Raw genomic sequence first — 22,501 nt, 5'->3', positions numbered from 1 at the left:
CGAATCTTCTCTATTGAATACCACAGTTTCTGTTAAAGTGAAAATAATCACTTATTTTATACTCGTATTACTTATTTTATATAAAAATTTTTATCACTGTATTCTTCTCATATATTTTTTGATTACTTGTTACCACATAGCCGGCAATAACATAACCACAAACTAGACCCAAATCGCAAGGTCTTATGACCGATTTGCATTACCATTGGATTAAGATACTGATTATAAACGAAAGAAATACTCAAAAGCTCTGCACGTTTTATCGGAGCAGGAACTCGGTAAAGTATGTTTAATATTACAATATATCGGAGAAACCGAAACGTGACCAGCCAAAATAGAAAGTATTGTGTAGCTTGTAGTATATGCTGTTGAAATCCCATATCTTTAATATCCAATTCTTCCAATTCGCTCAAAAAAAATAGTTTTCATACGAATGATATCAATCCAAATTAGATGTTAAATTTTTAGTATCAAACCTTCATCACTTTTAGAAAAATTCTGGACTACCACACCTCCATATTAATTATTATACCATGTAGTGACTTTTTATGGACGTAATGATGTTGAAACAATGACTTGTCCATTTTTAATAAAAATCAAACAAATTTATACAAAGTAGTGTAGTATTTTCAGAAATTTCAATTACAAGATAATACTTTTTATGGAATCATCATCATCATTAGTGGCGCAACGATCCTAGTTGAATCTTGGACTCCCTTTTTATGTAATACTTAAAGTAAATTTTTTCCAAAATCATAGGGGTGTGGCCAGGATTAGGAAACAGAAAATATTTTTTGGAAATGTTTTCACATTTATCTACTATATATTTACCAGTGGGATCTAATCTCTAATCCCACCTTGGGAACGCTACTGCAAAGAAATATTCTAGTATATATGAGTATATAAGATATTTAGATATAAATATCTGTAAATTAACTGACTTGAAACCTAGTTTTTTAATTTTCAATCCCGCCGAAATCAATAAACAAATTTGTGTTAATTTTTTATTAATAGAATATAGGACATGTGCCCTCTTATTGGCACATTTAAGTATTATCTGTGTGTGAGTTAAAATTACTTTCTTAACTAAATTTAAAAGAATACCTTTAATAGAACTGCTGTATAACTTCTTTTAAAATCTGCCCACTACTCAATTTGAGGACAGTGGAGATTAAAATCAAACTGTAAGTGAAACTAGACAAGCTAACAAGCTGACTAGCTTCGTATGTTAACAAAAATTTTCTTTATCATTAAAGTAATAAAAAAGGCAATCCTGAACAGTGGTATGGTAAACGAATTAATAAGACTAAACTCTCAACTGTAGTATTTAACAACCCTAACCTAATAAAATGTAATCAATCACAATAAATGTCAGAAAACAACTGTCGAAAAATAAATCCCTGCTGTGAGTGTAGCGACTACAAAATTATATCAAAAATTTTATATAGTAGTATGTATATAATATTAATGAATACACTAAACTATATTACATATAGTTATTATTAATAAATGCATAACTTCAGTGTGGAATACATGGAGTGCAAGAAATCAAGTGTTAAATAATCTATGGAACATTTCCTTTATCTCTGACTTATTTATAAACGTGGTCAAATTTTTAAAACTTAGTAGTTCTTAAAGATAAACTGCGATACTAATGTTAGAGTAAACCGCCTCTTCAAATTCACTAATGATACTCATAACATATATAATAGGAACCATTTTAAATGACGTGCTTAGATCCCAGATAGATGTCACATATAAAATTTAATGCCAGAAGTCTACATCTTTGATCTTTATCATTAAAACTTAAATTTTATATATCACATCTATCTGGGATCTCAGCACTGCATTTCTTTTACTTACCTTTGCTTAATATTTAGAAGACTTCTTATAAGGCCATGTAATATAAGGCAATCTCTACGCATCTTTCGCTTGATCGTGCGGTGTACATAGCATGAAATGTATTTTCACTCCAAACTTTTCCTGCCTTCTACATATAATATATACAAAATTAAAGTATTAATTGCAAATTTTGTATTTTATCTCATTATGTATCCTAGGTAAATTGATTTTCTGCATTTAATCGTTTATAACTTTCTTTATTGTACTCCTTATAAGTTCCTTCAGATTAGTTCTGATCTCTGATTCAGATAAAAAAAATTAAAATATATTAAACACTGTATCACATTTTTGTATTATTTTTAAATTAACTTAATATTTGGCTGACCACACAGCTCTTTCCAGTATTGCCAAATATTTACTTGACACTGCCTAGACTTTGGCAAAATTTTTATATTCGAATTTAGAATACAAATACGAATTCGATTCCCAATTCTCTGGCACGCCCATTTTATACTGAGATAAAGTCAAGTCACTAATTTTATGTAACTTTTCTCATTACCCTACATCCAGATACAATGTACTTCTGAAATTATTGATAAAGTTCTAACACCGATTATACTAACAAAAACGTTCAATAAAAAATTTTTACGGTAAAAACCTTAAAGAAAGATTAAAAATCTATTCAATTCATAAGCTTTGAGCCATTTATGGGATACAAAAATGACTGTCAGAAAACAAAGTTCTAATATATAAATATATAATCTTTCTTTAAGGCTTTTTAAAATTTGATTAAACGGGACAGACTACTTTAAACAAAGTTCAATTATATCAAAATTTTATTTCAATTATATATAAAACTGGTGAAAGTCCGTTGATTTCCACGAAATTTGAGTATACACAAGAATGTGTAGAATAAGATGAATCCCTCAAGCTCTACGATAATGTGAATAGTAAATAGAATATATTTCTATATACACATAGAAATATATATAATGTATACGACTATGTATAAGTTACGTGTATTTAAATTTATCAACAACTACCAGTTCTTTTGTCACCAGTGGCAGATGTGCTGGACTTCCAAATCTGAAAGTCTTTCTGCCTACTTACTTCCTACTTCCTTGTTACAACTTCACTCTAGATAATATAATCAAAATTACATTTATAGTTACTAGTGAATTACCTGGATAACTATCTCTATGCGAGAGTAAAAGTGTGTTAATTACTAACTCTTAATTGAAAACGTGGCATACACCACCAACAAAAAAACCTACACGCGCCATCTAACGACAACTAATATATGCTCTAGTACCTAATAGAGAACTACCGAAATAATCACCTCCATAGCATTGTAAGACTGCATTAAACACTAACTCTTCGTTAAAAGCTAGGATAAGTGGGGTGTCTACTTATTGTTGTTGGTTTCTATATAACAATTTTCAAGTTTAAAGGCTAATATCTTAAAAATTGACATACAGCTTATTTAGAATAGCTTTTAAGATAGGTTCGTTTAAGTAGGTCATGCCGAAACAACTATTACAATATACTCGAATTTGGTCAGCGAGCTTAAATTGGTACATGTTAGTAAATTAATAAATAAATAAATTAGTAAATAGTGAGGTTAGTAAATAAGTAAGAGTTTTTGCACAAACCTTGCCCCAAATCGAGTCAGTGTAGACGCTAGTCTTATCGCTAAGAAAAAATGTACTTCGGTGCCAAGGTTTTTTTTTAAACATTTTAAAAAATTTTATATATAATTGTGATTGTATTATGAATTAAGAAACTAAGTAAACCTAGAAATAGTTTTCTAAGTATATGACAGTTGAAAAATTATTTATATTATGTATGTATGCATGCATACCCGAGTCGGTGACCTTGACTCTACTTTACCTGTGGACAGTTTTAAGTCATACAAAGAATAACTTTATGAACTAATGGATCTGATGTCTTTGTATCTGTCTGGGTTTATCAGGTTTCGTTGTGTTTTTAGGTTGTTGAGTGTTGGGTTATTGTGACCGTTAAATATGTACACGATCTTTAATGTATTTTTCGACTGAAACAACTCTCAGATCTCTATGGATATTTGCTTCTCTTATCTAAATTGTATTATATACTTATTATTATTAGAGAAAATTTTATATTGGCGATTGTTGGAAATTGGAGCAATAAAAATGTTTATATAAATCTAGAGTCAACTACTTAATTGTTAATTGGGATCCAGCAATTATGAACGACTACGCGAAAATCGAAACGTACTCAACAATTGATTAATAATAAATCAACGAATATATAATTATAGTCTTTCAAATTATATCATATTATAATATTTCATATATTATGTCTCTGTCTTCGGAACTGATATTGGTTTAATTTGATTTGATTCATTGATGAATTTCATAGTTTTCGTCATCAATGCATTCTTCGATTTTTGAATAAATGAAACTACAAGTACCACTGTGACATAAATTTATTTTATCTTATAAATTAATATGTTCATCTTAAAAAATTAAACAAAATAAATACAATTATATAAGTCATTATACATTTTATTCAAGCATAATTTTACGCATTACTAACATTAATTCTTATGTTTTTGCAATCACTAAGCAATATAAATAAATAAATTATAATTTGTTAATTAAGGACACAATAATTAAACATAATTAAACAAACTAAATATTAAAGTTAATATTTCAGTTTCTATATTGTTTTTATTAAGGTTTCTACAACGACTGTTTATACACGATTACGATTGCGATTGCGACTATTTGAGTCCCTCTTCAAAGCCCCTTTTTGGGTTAAGAAGGATCAAATATCGCAATGCCATTAGAATGAATCTTAAAGAATCAGTTTAAGTTTATTTTTTATTTTTACTCGAATACTTGACAGTATGCAAAATTACGTAAATTTGTAAATTCGTTCATGAGAGGTTGACGGTTTGTATTTTATTATAGTTTATAGTTTTATAAATATGTATATTAAGGTTAGAGTTTTGTTTCTACTTTTTTGAAAATCATTATATATATATATATAAAAAGCTAACTGAAATTTTAACCAAACGAAATGAATTTTGAAGCCAAAAATACTCAAAAAATACTCACCAGAAGCCGAAAAATTGAAATAAAAATTTTTAAATAAATTTTTTTTTGTTTTGGAAAATAAATTTAAAAAAATTTTGAATTGAAATTAAAAATTTTGTTTGAATTTTTTTTTTTTTAAATATATATCTTTTTTATTTTAATATTTTTTATATCTTTAAATTATTTTATAATTAGAACTATTAATATTATATAAACATTTCACAATATACATAGTTTTTTGTGTATGCATATGTGAATCCATATTTAATTTTTATGATTTACTTAATTAATTAATTCAAACATAAGTCTCCAATTAATTATCAATTATTCACAAATACTTTTTAAAAAAGAATTTAATTTTAATTAACTATAAAAATTCAATAAATTTATTTATTTAAAATTACACATATAAATAAGACAACATAACCGATTAAAGGAAAATAAACTAGACTTAAACAGAAATAATACAAAAATACAACTAATGTATTTCATACGAAAGAAAATTAAGTTAACTTAGATATTTAGTGTGTAAACTTCAACAAATCGATTAATAAAAATATACATAACTCAGTAAAATTTAAAAATTATTCACCAATTATTTCACGTTTAATTCATTAATTCATTAATTTCATTTCATTTCTTTTAATTAATTTTTATAATTATTAACCTTAAGCTTTCTGAGTAAACGTGAACACATAAAAAAATTTTCATTTTATTTAATTTTCATATAAAGTTACTTGTGTATTTATTTCATTTTTATTTTTATTTTATTTTTATTTTTTATTCAATTTTAAAGATAAAGTTTCGTTGCGTATTGGTAATGGTAAAGGTAATTTTAATTTTAATTTAATTTCAAAATATATTTTCAATATTGCAGGACACAGGACAGAAATACTCGTACACGCATAAAAGTCATATATTGAGTTTTAAGCTTTATTAACTAGGATCCTTAACGTTTTACATCTTCACTACAGTTTCAAGCATTTTTGTGTATTTTTACATGTGCACCAAATAAATTATTAAATTATTAAATGATTAAATGATTAAAAATGTTAATTTTAATTTTTGTTTTAATTTAATTTTAATGCTCATCGCATTAAGGGATATACTCTATATAGACACATATAAGTAATTGCTAGTTTAATTGTTTTTTTTTTCATATATTTCAATTGTGTGAATAAAAGCACATATATATATATACAGGAATGAACATTGTATATAATATTCATATAGTTAGTTCTTAGTACTAATTATTTAAAAATTTTGAAAATAATTCAATATCTTTTGGACTCGCACGTATGCCAGGATTTGTTGAATATGTAAATTATGCGCATATCCTTTAGTTTCAATTTGGTTTGTAACTTTACTTTTTTGTTTTTGTTTTAATTTTTTGTTTTTGTTTTTGTGTTTACTTGTTAAGAAGACTTTTTTTTGTTCACTACAACTTTTATAACATAATTATGTATATTCATATTAATTTATTTTAAATTAAGTTAATATTATTGTTTATTAATATTAATGTATACTAATGACTTATACTTCAACTTGTTTTTTTTTCTTTTCTTTTCTTTTGTTTTGTTTTGTTTTGTATCTTTAAAATAGAGTTTATTTAAAGTGAATATGAAAAACGAGCTTTCAAACATTTTTTTTTTATTTTTTACTACTACTGACCTACATCAATTATTTTATTTATTTTTTCCTTAATAGAATAGTTAAGATATATTTTATTTTTTTATTTTTTTTGTTTTTAAATTTTAAACTAGCAGTGCCGTAATGATTTTTTTTTTTGGGATTTAGTTTCGGTATTATTTGTTCTTGTTTATATATTTTGTGTTATACAGAAATCTTGCATTCTTAAAAATAATAATAAGAATTGCTATAATTTATGCATATATATTTGACATTCTCACGGAATGGACGTAAAATGTTCAATGAATTCGGTTTCATCATTCTAAAGTATCTACAACAATTTGAGATATATAATATGCAATAATAATATAAATTGCATATTTTATTTAAAGCATAATTAATATATTTATAAAATCCTTGCAAAAATGCGCAAAATATTTTAATAAATTTAAAATTATTTTAATTAAATTGGTTTGGCTTTTAAAAATTTTTGGGCTTTTGAAATAACTCCAAATAATAGATTTACTACAAAAATAAAATATCAAACGGGTTCACTGGGTAAAGTGTTAGAGAGAAGTATGGAAATAAAATACAAAAAATTCAAATTATATTTGAAAATTTTAAAAGATTTCTTTTATAAAAATATATATGAAAGACATTTGTTTATTAAAAAATATTTATGTAGACGGCTAATACTATTCAAGAAAAGTTGTTAAGGACGATGTTATGCAAATGATCAGTTGATCATCGATCACCAAATTTATTTATTGACTTATGTGTATTTGTTTTAGGAGTTATTTATTTGTTTATTAAATTTAGTTCGAAATTCGTGAAAAAGGTTTCGAACAAACATTTTTACAATATATAAATTCCTAATTAAAACATTTCTATATATAATAGAAATTGTTAAGGACATTTCTATAATTAATAGAAATTGTTGCAAACATTTTTACAAATAATCCGAACTGTTGAAGACATTTTTATAAATAATACAAATTGTTGAAAACATTTGTATGTTTAACAGCAATGTTTTCCTATTATATTTAAATATATACGTATTTTACATTTTTATATAACATTACATACATATATATATACAATGCACCATAAGGTATAAAAATATAAAGCGTTGAAAGCAACAAAAGATATGGTGATCATCGATGACTTAATCATCTGATAATATGGCCCTTCTGAGAAGATTTGCGAGTTCAACACAAATCAAAAACTAAAGTTTAAGTGTATTTATTGGGACACTAACTTATTATACAAAAAGGCTAATAAAGGCGTGTTACATATATATACATAAATGTATGCGTCAATGTTAGATACAAAAGTCACAATTCATTTTGTAGAATGTAGTTTTAGCACTTGGTCAATAAGTCCATGTACTATAAGTTCCCGATCTCTTGGAGCAAGCTTGCTGATCAAATAATAGAGCAGCACTGTAAAGTGTCAACACATGGACATAAAATTTATTTTATTATAACCGCTTTAAACTGTTCTTATATTACTTAGTTTATAGTGTATATGCGATAATTGCTGACTGGACATGCAACCAAGTGAAGACGGAAAACGAATCATGGCTGTATACGGGAACATGTGTTCGTAAGCATGGAGTGCGAAGTATAAAATAATATTTTATATTGTTGTAATATATTATATATATAATACATATTATATAATAAGATAATATAAGATATAATACAATGTATAAATACATTACAGGCCAATAACGCAAACCCTACCTTGCATGTACACTACTAGTTACCTAGTGTTCGTTAAGCTCGGTAGGTTACTCTTATTATTTTGTGAATTTCTACTTTACATATAAAGTAAAGTATTTACTTTTTAACTATTTACTACCACAATTCCCTACTATTATGCCCTATCTATACGAAAACAGAATATCTTTTTTTAAATGTACTTCTGGGAGTCATCGTAAATAGCAATGTGCCTTTGCATATACATAAAACAAGGTTAATATTCAATATTAAAATCATAAAAATAAAATATATTGCATTAGTGAAAAAAAAAAGATAATTTTTTTGCAAAGATTTTATAAAAATTGAACTTAAAGCGACTTTATATCTATTTTTTTTGTTTTCACTCATAAATAAATTTCATCGCCATTGGAACTTTTTAAACAAAATTAATTTGATTAAATTCATTAACTGTTTCGGTTTTTATGTTTGCTAACTGTTAAAAGGTGGAAAATCCCAAAGACGTAGCACCGCTATTTTCTAAAGGTCACTGATGCATTTTCGTGGTATGATGTCCCATGCCCAAACCTAAGTTCAAGTGATGAGTATTGTGATGCTGTTGCGCTGCTTGGCCATGATTATGATTACTGTTTGAACTATTGTTATTATTTTGTTGATTTGCTTGCCGTTGGGAGTTCTTCTTGTTTTTCATACGACGATTTTGGAACCATATTTTTACCTTTAAAAATATATATAATCATATATAAATATTTTTGGAATTATAAGGATTATTTAATTTGCTATTGAAATACCTGTCTTTCGGTTAACTGCAAGTTTCTAGCTAATTCCCAACGTTTTTGTTTTGACACATATGCATTAAATAGGAATTCTTTTTCAAGTTCCAATGTCTGAAATTTTGAATATGGCTTACGCTTTTTTCTCACCGAAACTTGACCAGTCCACTCATGTAATGCATTAGTCGGTGTGCATGGACCAACAGCGCCACCACCTAAAATATACACAAAAAGAAATTATGAGATAAAAATCAATTTAACAATACTTTTTAAAAAAATTTAATAAAATCAAATGAATTAGTATATAGGAAAGACTTATGCATTCACTTTATCCTAATTCATTGTTTATGTAGCCGTCCTACGAGGACCGCTTTTTAAAGGGAAGGAGATTCTTTCAGATAATATAATATATTAGCAATACTTTTGTTTACCATTTAATAATGAAAAGTTTCATGTATACATATTAATTTGGAGGTATGATGAGTGATTGGCTTCAGCCCCCAATTCCACCTTTGGCTACAAATACGATAAATGTTTAGCAACCCATATAAAACATTCCCAGAAAATATGATATTTATTAATAGTAGAATTGAGTATAGTCAATTAATCGAAATAGAATTGAGTCAATTACTTTGTTACATAGAGAAGTCTACTGCTATTGATAAGACATCAATTGAAAATATTCCTCACTAAGAAACCTATCACGTTCACCCTACATGCCTCCATATTTATATATTATTTTTCCAATTTTTTTGTATCGCTACTTCGTGTCATAGAGCACCAGGAGCGTACACAGAGACCCATATAAGAGGGGACTCTTGAAAACTACTATAATATATGAACCTTATATATAATATAATATATAAGGTTCATATAAAGACATTTAATTAAAATTATGTTTCAGACCTAGTTGAAACGGGTCTGAAACATTTTAGAGGTTGTTTTTACCCTAATTCTTTTCCCTAGCATATGCCACTGGTGTAGACATTGTACAATATCATGTGCGTTGTGCAATATTATTTATTGAGGTCTACTAATTATGAAATATAAATATTAAAAAATAAAAAAATATAAAATAAATATTGTATGTAAATTTATATCGATATATTATTTATCGATATATAATTTATATTATTGATATTAGTTAAAGAACTAAGCCAATTTAATATCGAGTCTTATCAGTAAACCATGATGGCTCACTTGTTATGGCATACTTCACTAATTCGTCTAACCGAGGAAGAATTTGCTTATCCAAAAAAGTTGAAGAATTGAATTAGAAGCCCTTAACGGGTAATTCCCTTATATATTATATTAAAAAAATATTTTGTAATTATTTAAATGATAATCAAGCAAACACTTTTCACTAAATTCACTTCACTTAAATGATAAAAATTATAATTATAATTAAGTTTTAATTATAACAATGCATAAACTTCAACACTAAACATTTTATAAGTCCTATATATGAGCAAAATTTGTTTTAGTTAAGCATTTTTAATGACAGACGTCTGTTAGTTTCAAAACACTTGCTTAACCAGCTTAAAATAACACCCAAATGTTTATTACTAAATCCAGGCTGGGTCATAGAAATAAAAATGTGAAATACGGCGATACTATTATTATTGGTCATCATAGATCTCGAAGAGAATCATCTCTAAATTTTAATGGAATTTAAAAAACATCTGCACTAGAAAGTAAATTTTAACTATATTTTATGAATGTTGCGCATAGGTCAGACAATAATAGAATATATGCGAAGTTTTCCTTTAGCATTCTCAAAACTACTGCTAGAGTAATTGAAAGGATTGTTCAGGACCGATTTCATTGTTGTAACTTTAGGCTCAAATTAAGCTTAAGTCATCAACTTTGCTGTCTTAATTTCTACTTAAGTCAGTTTTAAGACCTAATTTACAGCTATGAATACGGGTATCAATCTACCAGCGTGATTTTCTAACCCACAATGACCGGACACCCTCTTTATAATTAATAACTGTCCGAGCATCTTAATGAAATATTTTTTCATTCAATTATTCTATGGAACAAAATTTTAGAAATGAAGATCAGTGTTTTTTTAAATTTTCAGAATACATTCCTAAGACCCTATCTGCTTAGCTCAATGTCTATGCAGTTGCTAATATTATCCTTGTACCCTTAAACTCAGAGAAGAAAATTGTTGAAACACTTCAACGGCTTTAAAGTTGCTAAGATTATCTCTGTATTCTGAAGTCCAGAGAAGAGAATTGTTGAACTACTACAACGGCTTTGAAGTTGCTAAGATTGTCCCTGTTTTCTGAACCCCAGAGAAGAAAAGTGTTGAACTAAGTCGAAATCTTGTTCACAAAGGTGGAGTAGTCAAAATCTCTTCTAGATGTTATTTAGGCTAAAAATTATTAGTTTCAGTAACTCGTTCTCTAGGTTGCTCCGTGGTCCAATGATCATATTGTACATATATAAGAATTCTGTCGAATACTACTTTTATATTGTAGTTAAATTTAAATCAAAGTAGAGATTTTTTTAACCTGTAGACTACATTTTAAAAATTGTGTGGTTATTGTAATTCTGCATTGATTAAATATGTGCCAATTCAGAAATTCCTTCCTTACCAGACATCTGCAATGCATCACAAATTACAAATGAGGCGAAGTTGAAATAATTACTGGATACAAACTTTAAAAAACACGTTTAACACGTGTTGTTATTTTTTATAAATAAATAAATAAATAGACTTTCAGATAAAATAACACTTGGCATAAACTTAAGTAAATGAAAAGTGAAGTGAAGTGTGGGTTCATACAGACAATTGTAAACAATTTAAAAAAATGTAAAATATACAAAACACGAGCATAGTAAAGTAAACAATCTTATACTACACATAATAAAATCCAGCTTATTTTTGCATTTTTTATTTAAATAATAAAACGTCATACCATCAAATGCGCAATAATATTTACACAGAAATTTAACTAAATTTGAGCCCCAATCCACACTACAGATTTTTGTATATAAAAACTTAAAAAGAAGATTTCCGACCAATAATTTTCGACTTACCTGTATTTGCGTATGCTTCACTTGGATAGGCTCTAAGAGCGCCAGGTGATGGGTAAGTTGGTGCCTCATAACTTGACTGTGATGTGCCTTCTACAGATTGACGAGCGGCTGCTGCTGCAGTTACGCTGGCATGCCGCTCTTCACTGGCGCTCATGTAAGCTGCCGCAGCAGCTGATGTTGGCTGTTCACGATAATTCCAATATGGCTACACAAATAAAGAGTTTAATAAGCTAAGTTTCTACTGACAATTATTTAAATAAATTTTCATACCTGAAACTGTGTATCTGGATAGCCATAAAAGACAGGCTTACGATCTCTATCTAAGTAATATTGCGATGCATGATGATACTGTGCTGAACTGAAACCATCGCCATCATACGCCCAAGGATGTGGATGTCGTTTAACGGCGGCTGTAGCATCAGTTTCGAAGCCCGGCCTAATCACGGGTAAATGTAATGGAGCTAATGAGAGGGACATATCTGTAAAGGGAAAAAAATTTATATTAATATTGTATGTTACTATATAAAATTTATGTAGAACGACCTTATCGGTAAACAATTATTTTACAATAAAATTTTTTTAAAAGAATAAAGTAATTAATTGTCAATACCGGAATAACAAGGATCACTTGATAAATTATTATTTAAAAGCTTTGAAACTGCTTTAGATGGAGAGTCGAAGAAACTAATAATGTTATTTGGTAAATAGGTCTTAAAAAATTTAATATAAAATAGATTTGATTTTTCGTATTATTGAGATGATAAGCCGACATATTTGACAGGTGTTAAGGCAAAGACGCGCATAAAAAATATTGATTGAAGCGAATTATTTTTTTTTTGAATGGAACTATTAATTTTATTTCTGGTGCTATTCGAAAAATAACCTGTATCTGTGAAACAAGTGGTTCGAAAAGTGGAGGCTTAATTTAAATAAAGTGCACAAATCAGTGGATGACAAGCGTTAAACTGAACATATCGAATCCAACTATGCAATGATTATTTAATCTTCATATATCATCATCAAGTTATCATCATATTATATCATCTTATAAGTTCTACCTGAAATTAATATTGTACGAATTGGTAGACTATCAAAGGTCATTTTCTTTAATAAAATAAATTAATTTCGCAAATGAAAAATTCGTATCCAACAAAGATAATAGAAATGATATTGTGTAATAGATGTTACTACTACTACTTAAATGCTTGACTAATAGGAGGAGTATAGTGCCTCAGATAATAGATATTAAAGAATTAGAAATTAGGAAGTAAGTTTTTAGAATAGTCATAAGAAGTCAAACACCATGGTTTAGTAGATGTTTCCTGTAGATGTTTCAATCCATTGTTAATTTTACAGAACGGTGTCAAAGTTGAAGTAAAATTTTTACCGTGAATATGTTTTGGAATAAATTCTAAGGTCGTGGAAAAATCAACATGAGAGAGATAGGACGTTTTTGAACGAAATTTTATATCATCACACAAATCAATTCCATACTTTAATGCGATTGCTTAATGGCTTTTACGTTAACCAGGTGCAAAATCTATTACATATTGGTACAGAATATAATTTCTCACGTTCAATGTATTTTGCTATTGCTCTATTAAACCGGGTTCGGAAAAACGTACTCCATTATTACATAGAATCTCTAACATATCGAGGTCATAAAAGTAGTGACTTTAAAAGTTTTATGTGCAACAGTGGCCTAGTCATGATTGTGCCTAAGATACGATATGCTAGGAAATATTTTTTGGCAATATTTTTGCTGTGTACTATCTGTGCACTATATTGTCAAGATAGGATCAATACTAGCACAAGATAACCGCCTAGCTAAAGTTCATTAATTTAACTACACGGGCATATCCTTTTAGGTTTGCCTTTTAAACTAGAAAATTAAACAGGAGATTCTTTGTAACTATGAAAACTGTTCTCGAGCTAGAACAAGAAGAAGACAATTCAGCCTGAAGTTCTGATCATCGTCTAATATTAAAAAATCTATATAATATAAAATTTGGAAACTGAATATCATCCATTTGATTTAGATCAATAGTTAACATAAAAAATATACTATAGTTACAGAAGTGCACCTTATTCAAAACGCAGAACTAACAACCCTGTTATTATAAGAACATATTAAATTATTATTTCGGGTTCACCAAATTCAAAACAAAATGCAGTAACGCATATGACTTATTTTAATAATTTAATTTCTTCTAAACAAACGAGACAAAGAGATTTCAGAATCCTTATATCAATTACATCAATGTTTCATTAGAAATAATTTTATTTTATTTTATTTATGCATATTATATTTCATATATTATTTCTATATTATTATAAATTTCATTAATAATTTTAAAGGCAACTAAATATAAATTATAGTTAAACCTCATTGTCATCATAAAATATTTTCTTTATAATTATTTAGTTCACTAAAAATTACGAAAATTTTGTAAGGAATTTATGGATAGATACAAAATAGGCTTTGGTTTCTTGAAAATTTTTTTCATTGCATAATAATTCTTCGAAAAGAAATAAAATATTTATATACTATTTTATATAACTAATTATTAATAATTATAATATATTTTATATTTATATTTTTAATCATTTGCTGTAAACAAATATAATATTTACGATATAGTAGCTTCAACCCAATCTTTTATGTTTCCTCATAATTCCATCTTATAGCATCTTTTCCTTAGTACTTAATTATAGTTAAAATGTATAATATATAAAGATATGTAATCTGATATAATTTTAAAAAATACTTTTATAATTATTTTATTTATAAAATAATTTATATATAGTGATATGAAAAATTGTTATATTTGCTTAAAGAATTATTTCAAATGACTCTCATAAATTATCCTTCTTAATTAAAATCGCACCAATTACGAAAAAATAAAACTAAAAATAAATTAAAGCTTCTAATGTCTTCTACATTATTTATTTCCTAGTTGTTTGGCTTTGAATTATTTATCTGTGAGATGTTCAGATAAAAAATTTTATTACACTAAAACTGCCATATAAAAAATAAAAAACATTAATAAATTTGCACAAAATAAAGTTCGTATGCGCGTATAAAAGACTTAATTGTGTGTTTATGGCCTAACATGATTTATAAAATAATCTATAATATTGTATATATAAATCCAATTAATTATATTCTCAAATCGTTAAATAATACTTCATGTATTAAAATAACACATTATTTGTAGCTTTACTGAACCGTTTAATCGGGGTAAATTAAGAGATAAATTAACAAAATTTATTTATAAAAAACCTACGTAAGACTGTTATGTATGTTTTATACATAATTATTGTCAATGGATTTTATATTACTATTATAAACCCACATACCATGGCTTCTCGGTATTAAAAAAGATCAAATGGCAAGCCTTTCATTATTTTAAATGGATTATAAAAACATTATTCATTATTGAGAACATATATTATCTGAATTTTATAATTAAATATTTTTGGTCCTTCGTTATTTAGAGGGTTTCTTGTAATGGATATGTGTTAGAACGAGTCTACTGTTATATACATATTATATTATTATTGTTAAAATGCTGAAATAATAAAACTATCTATAAAATATTCTTGAAAAGATCAACTTCAGATATGAAACTCATTCTTAGTTAAAATGCGAAGAACTATATGGATTACTGGTACCACTTATCGTATAATCATTCATCAAAAAATAATTTTTTAACATGTTATAATGCGGGTTATTGACTTTTGTGAAATTGTTTACAGTGTTTTATTGTTTAAAATTTAAATATACAAAAACACACAAAAGAAATTTATAAGAAAATACACAAATTTATATAAAAAAGTGAAGACAAAGAAAAAGTTTTTGTTTGATTAAACAATATTTTCGCAAATAAACACTGAAACTCCCGATTAACTCATAGATATATATTACTAATAAAATCTGTATAAAACACATATATTTTATTTCAGCTAAAGTTTTATATATTGATTTAATCACTAGAAAAATCATTGTCAACGTTTTAATATAAATATGTGTATATATGTATACATATAAACAAACAGTGATACGTTGTTATATAAAGTTATGTCATCTCTTATATATTACATAGGACTTAATATAGAATTTGTAAATCAATATTAATCAGTTGAATGCATTTAACGTTTTTGATATTATTCAAGACCTATTTGATTCCGTCATACGAAGTTCTAATTTTGGCAGCACATGAGGTATAACTAAGCTATATCTGTACTTACTTTACTTCTCAGCTCTATTCCTAATCTCAACAAAATTATCACAACTACAAAGAAAAATTGAAATTCTAAAGTTGACAAGGTCTATTCAAGTTCGATTTGTAACCGGAGAAATAGAAAAAAATTTCTTTTTAAATAGCAATGTAAAAACTTTCAGATTTTTAACATAAACAATAAAAATATTTCAAGCATTGTAAATATTTATTAAATAAAATCATCGATATGCGAAATTTTCTATTAATTATTTATTTAAATATTATAGGGACATTGTAGTACTCTGAGGATGACTGTAAAATATTGTCGAAATATTGGTGTAAATAAAAAATTGTTTAAAAAGGAAAATTTTTTTTTAAAAAGTATATTATTTAATAATTTGACAACTAGCCTGTTTTGATAATAATATTATTATTATGTTTTTTATTAAAACATAAACATTTTTCTCCCACCGTTCGCACAGCACCGGATAAATGTCCGGGTTACCCGCATTAAGAACGGGTACTGTCAGAGTCAAAGCAGTGTGTGTTTTTCTATAATTATTTCAGATTTGTTTTAATAAATTAATATGCTAATAATTTTAATTTTAGTAATATAGTTCTATCCATATGAAGTTAAAAGAAATTTTCTTACAATTTGTGCAAATTCTCATACAATATAATGGTTTGCAATACTGAGACGACTATGTTGTTGTCATAATAATCTGCCCATTATTCGTATAAGTAACTTGTAAAAGAGATAATGAAAAAATTAATAGTGGAACACGGAAGTCTGAGACAACAAAAACACCGCTGGAATAGTGGTAGCAACAAACAATTTGCTTGGGAGACTTGGACACAGGTTCGAAAAGAAGAGCACAACATATCTAGCCAAAAAAACAATCATGCGAAAGCGGTTCCGATGAAACAATCCCTGACAAAGTAAGAGTCGAGAACTACCTTCCGCCTACTGTCGGCTCGACGGTAAAAAACGCATTCAAATAAAATTATTAAAAATAAGTATACAAAATATCAAAAAATTTTAAACTAAAAATGATAACATTAAAAATAAATAAACTATTATTTCATAAGCAGGGAAAATAATATATATGTCCTTATCACAGGAATATTGTAATATATTTTAAATAATACAATATTTTAAATGCATAAAAAAAATTTAACAGAAAATTTATAATAATAATATATTGCTATAATTATAATACCAACATAATATATAAATACTTAGGTGTATATTTATTTATGTATAAATTTAATATAATTGCATAAATAATATAATTGTATAATAATAATATAATAAAAAAAGCATTAAATTTTAAATGAAATTTTGTATTTAATTAAAATCAATGTAATACCTTATATGTATTCTATAAAATTTAATAGAATAATAATAGTGTATATATATATATGTATTGGTAATAGAATATACAATACATATTTGTATATTCTATAAAACAATAAAAAAATGAATAGAACAATAAAGAAAGCAAATTATGAAATAAAACAAAATTATACATAATTGTATATTACATAAAATATTTTATAAACATTAAAATATTTTATTTATATGAAAACATTGATTTCAGTAATACATATACGTAATATCATATATAAAATATTGTGATAAAATATTGTATATGCATTATCGTATATGAAATAATATATCAAAATTTGAGTACTAAATAAAATTATTTAAAAATCAGAGTCAGTATAAAAAGTTATAAGCCATAAATATATATCATATATGTCATATTTGGAAACATATTATTTTATATATGACATTATATTATAATACATAAAATAATCAAATAATCAAATCAAATATAAAAATATAATACACATTATAGTAAATAACTAAATATTTCATATTTAATTCTTTAAAATTAAATATTTTTAAATACGTCATATTAATAATAAATAAATCATAATAAATAAATAATAATATATAAATAAATAAATTTAATATAATAAATCAAATATAGAAATATAATACACATAATAGTAAATAACTTAATATTTCATATTTAATTCTTTAAAATTAAATATTTTTAAATACCTCATAATAATAATAAATAAATAATAATAAATAAATAAATTTAATACTATTGTCATTGTCAAATTTAATTAAATACTTTTAAATACTTCATATTAATAATATTAACAAATTTAATACTAAATAAAGTGGTTTCTAATATTAATTTAATTTTTAAAATATTTAATTTTTTTAAATTTAATTTTTTTAAATTTAATTTTTTTAAATTCATATTATTAATATTGATATTAATAACATCAATATTAATAAATATTAAACTAAATAGAATAGTTTCTATTATTAATTTTGGAACGATTATGTATTTATATGTGAACAAAACTTTTTGTAATAAATATATGATTTTTCATATATACCACTATATATCAAACATATAGATTTATTTTTCAAAAACTAATATTTATTGTTTATATTATTATACATATATTAAAATAAAATGATTTATTTTATTTCTTTTATTTATTTTAATATAGTAATTATTTTCTATAAATACTTTATCTATGATAATAGAATCCTGTGCCAACCCAAAATTTTGCAAGTACTAGGCCAAATGATCAAACTTGTTAATATATGTTATCTTATATATCTTCCACTGATTCTATTAAATGTCCACACATTTCCTATACTTTCCAACCCGTAACGAATATACGCACAAAATCAAAGAAACCTTTCGCATGGACTTGGAAGAGAGAAATTTAAATCTGTGTCCATTTCTTACTCACCTGGTGGTTGGGAACTAACACTGGATGGGGAAACACTCGCCGGTGTCGGCGCAACAATTTGTGTTTGGCCGGACGCCACTGCTGTGTTTTGCTGTTTTTGTTGCTGCTGTTGCTGCTGCTGTTGTTGTTGCTGCTGCTGTTGCTGTTGTTGCTGTTGCTGCTGCTGTTGTAAACTAGACGTCGCAACTGTAGAAACACTATTCGTCTGTTGTTGTTGTTGCTGCTGCTGCTGTTGCTGCTGCTGATGTTGATGCTGTGGTGATGTGAGATGCTGTTGTGTTTGCGTTGAAGGACCAGTAGGTGTTTGTGTAGGACTATGTCCGCTAACTGGTGTTGTTGGTATTTGTTGTTGTTGCTGTTGCTGTTGTGATAGCTGTTGTTGTTGCGGGAGGTGATGCTGTTGCTGATGTACGGGAAGTATTGGCACTGGTGGGGGATCTTCATACATGACCGCATGTGTGGGCGTGGAATGTGATGTTGGCGTTGTTTGTTGTTGATTTTGTTGTTGTAGAATTGCAGCCGTTGATGCCAATGATGCCGTTGCAGAGATAGCAGTATGTTGCAAATGCGGATGATGATGGTGATGATGCGGATGCGGATGATGATGATGCAATTGATTATATGTTGTTGTTTGATTAATAGTAGAAGTTGTGGTTGGATGTGGAGCGTGATGATGTGGCCCCCACCAAGCCCCGGCAGCGGCGTGCGACCCGACTGCCGAGACATCGTGGGGGTCGTAAAGAGCGCACGCCAGCGGGATGGTTGGGGTTTGGGGGAGTGGTGGAATAGTTACGGTTATTTTGAACGCGATTTATTACAAACAAAAGATTTTTATATTAGCGTACGCGAAATTATTTCAATTTTAAAATTCGTTAATAAATAAATTGTGTGGAAATTAACGAATGCGGAATATTAGAATTGAATTTTATTTTAGTTTATTATTTTTAATTTTTTTTTTTTTTTTGTTAAAATGTTTTGTTGTATTTTGGCATTATTTCAGAAATCAACATTTATAATAATTTTGATTTAATTTTTATTTTTGTGTGAATGTTGTTTTTTTTGTTTTTTTGTTTTATTTGTTCAAATTGTTGTGCAAAAATACGTTTTGTAAAGAGCGCGAATCACACAGATACACACGCATACAGTTGAACGTGGGCGATGATAATATCGCAAAGAGAAACGCGCACGGTTAAGAGTTCGGACGTGTTTCGGAAGAAGTGTTCCAGAGCGTATGATGATTATTTAGTTTTTGTGGTTTTGGCGTGTGAAGAGCACGGATTGAGTTCGCATTTTTTTAGAGTTTTGATTTTCATATATGACAGAGGCAATTTCGTATTTAGTGAGGTCAAAATATTTGTTAAACGAATCAAGTGTTTTTAAATGGATTCGATCAAATACAAAGCGCAATGTCAATTTTAAGAGATTTAGAATTTCATGAACATATGATTTTGTATGTGATTAGACGGGGGGTACAGGGTGCACGAGCGCAGTTATTTTATGTTGATTAAATTATTTAATTTTTTATAAATTTATAAATATAAATATATTTTTTATATAAAAAATATTAAAATTATTTTTTATTAAAATAATTTTTATTTATTTATTTTTATGCAATAGTTTTTTTTAAAAAAAACATTTTATTTTTTTTACGGTTGTATTGTATGTAATTGTTTTTTAATTGCCAATTTTTATTATTAAATTTTTATTAGTTTTTTATATTTAATTCAGTTTATTGGATTTTCACACGTTGTCGCACGAATTGTCAAAAGATTGAAGTGCGTGATTTAATTTTTTATATGATTTTGTACACATAAAAATATTATTATTTTTTTTGTTTTTTTGTTGGCGACCATAAAATTTGATTTTACGATCAAAACAAATAATTATTTTTTTATTATAGTAGTTGTTTAATGTTTTTCGTATTTTTAATTATTTTGCCGGTTGTATGCAAATTTTCAATTGTTGCAGAATTGTAATCCAAACGATTTTTGTTTATTTTGTTTATATTTGGTATTGTTTATTTAAGAATTTCAGGTTGATTTGTATATTTTTTAAGTTCAAAAAAAATTTTTTTTTTTTTGTTGACCAGGAAACACCAGAGTACAGCAATTTTGGTGGGAAAAAATTGTAAGAAAAGTTGTCAAATAAGTTAGGTTCATATATAGATGTCAATTCAAGTTTTTATATTTCTATTTATACACTTATATATATGTTAAATATATTTTTAATATATTTATTGGGTATGTTTTCAGATTTTTTGTGAATTGCAAAAACAAACTCATTTTAATATATATTTCTTTAATAGATTTTAGTTAATAAGTCTAACGTATATAATTATTATTCTTTCAAAGCATTTTTATATATATTTTTTACGTATTTCTTGGTAACTTTTTTTTCAATTCTGCACTTCAAATATATTTTTTTTTGTTAGATTTTAACTTTTATCTGCTACAGTTGAACTGCTTAACTTAATTTTTGAATTTTTGTTTTTCCGAAATTTTTGCTTTCTTCCATTGTGCAAATCCCCATTTCAATTTCAAATCAGGAAAAGAAATATCTTTAACGCACACACAATAAATAGTAAAATTACAAAACAAACTATATATTTTTCAATTTTCTTATTAAATTTGAAATCTTATTGGAACTCGTTCCTGTCGCTCATATCTCGTATCTTTTGTCTGTTGTCTGTTGTTGTTATGCTTTGGAACTCGACTAGTAACGTATGCTCAACACACATCGACTTTATTTTTCAAATAATTTTCTTAACAGAATTGAACTGAATGAAAACTGACTGAAAACTGACTGAAAACTGACTGAAAACACACAAACAACAACTTTCGAGTCGTGTGCCGTGTGTCCCGTACCGTACGCTGCGGAGTACAAATCCACACTGAAAACAGATTCTTTTGTCACACAAATGCCGAAATGTCTTCATATCAAAAGTCAAGATTGTGAACAACAGAAAAAATAACAACACAAAAATATGAAAAGAAATGAATTCGTTACGTTTCTTTTCCTTTGTATAGTTCTCCCAACTGAAGCGCGTTTGGGAGCGTATCTATAGATAGATACGTGCATACGTTCAGATACTTGCTATGCACATGAAATTTAACTAAAAACAACATTTGAAGTTCTTTAGCTAAAACGGCAGCGCAATGGTGGTGGCACGTTGTTCTTATAACGTTGCAAGGCATTCCTGCTGTTGTTGTTGTTGTTACTATTGGTTTGCACGCACAGAGCGGACCAAAATTTCGAACCCTGGAGTCAGCGCAAAACGAATTTGTATCCAAAATACTTTAATGCTCTCGCAATATAAAACTGAAGAACTGAACACATTGCACTTGTATCTATGAGTACGTATCTGCTGCGAAAGTTAAGTAAACTAAGGTTTCTCTTTG

The 22,501-nt window shown here is 26.8% G+C and overlaps 1 protein-coding gene across 1 annotated transcript; it reads right to left on the bottom strand.

Annotated features, from left to right (window-relative positions):
* Nucleotides 1-8,663: 8,663 nt before the first annotated feature.
* Nucleotides 8,664-19,908, bottom strand: LOC119676120 (homeobox protein abdominal-B-like; the record flags this gene model as incomplete). Its single annotated transcript, XM_038087349.1, has 5 exons — nt 8,664-8,990; nt 9,064-9,260; nt 12,094-12,298; nt 12,364-12,572; nt 19,104-19,908. Coding segments are annotated over 5 exons (1,608 nt in total), but the record flags the coding sequence as incomplete, so codon positions are not given.
* Nucleotides 19,909-22,501: the final 2,593 nt, after the last annotated feature.

The sequence above is a fragment of the Teleopsis dalmanni genome, chromosome 2 (genome assembly GCF_002237135.1).
Source record: "Teleopsis dalmanni isolate 2A chromosome 2, ASM223713v2, whole genome shotgun sequence".
NCBI classification, from domain to species: domain Eukaryota; kingdom Metazoa; phylum Arthropoda; class Insecta; order Diptera; family Diopsidae; genus Teleopsis; species Teleopsis dalmanni.
Note: the sequence above shows the minus strand (reverse complement) of the source record. Positions and strands in the feature narration are given on the sequence as shown.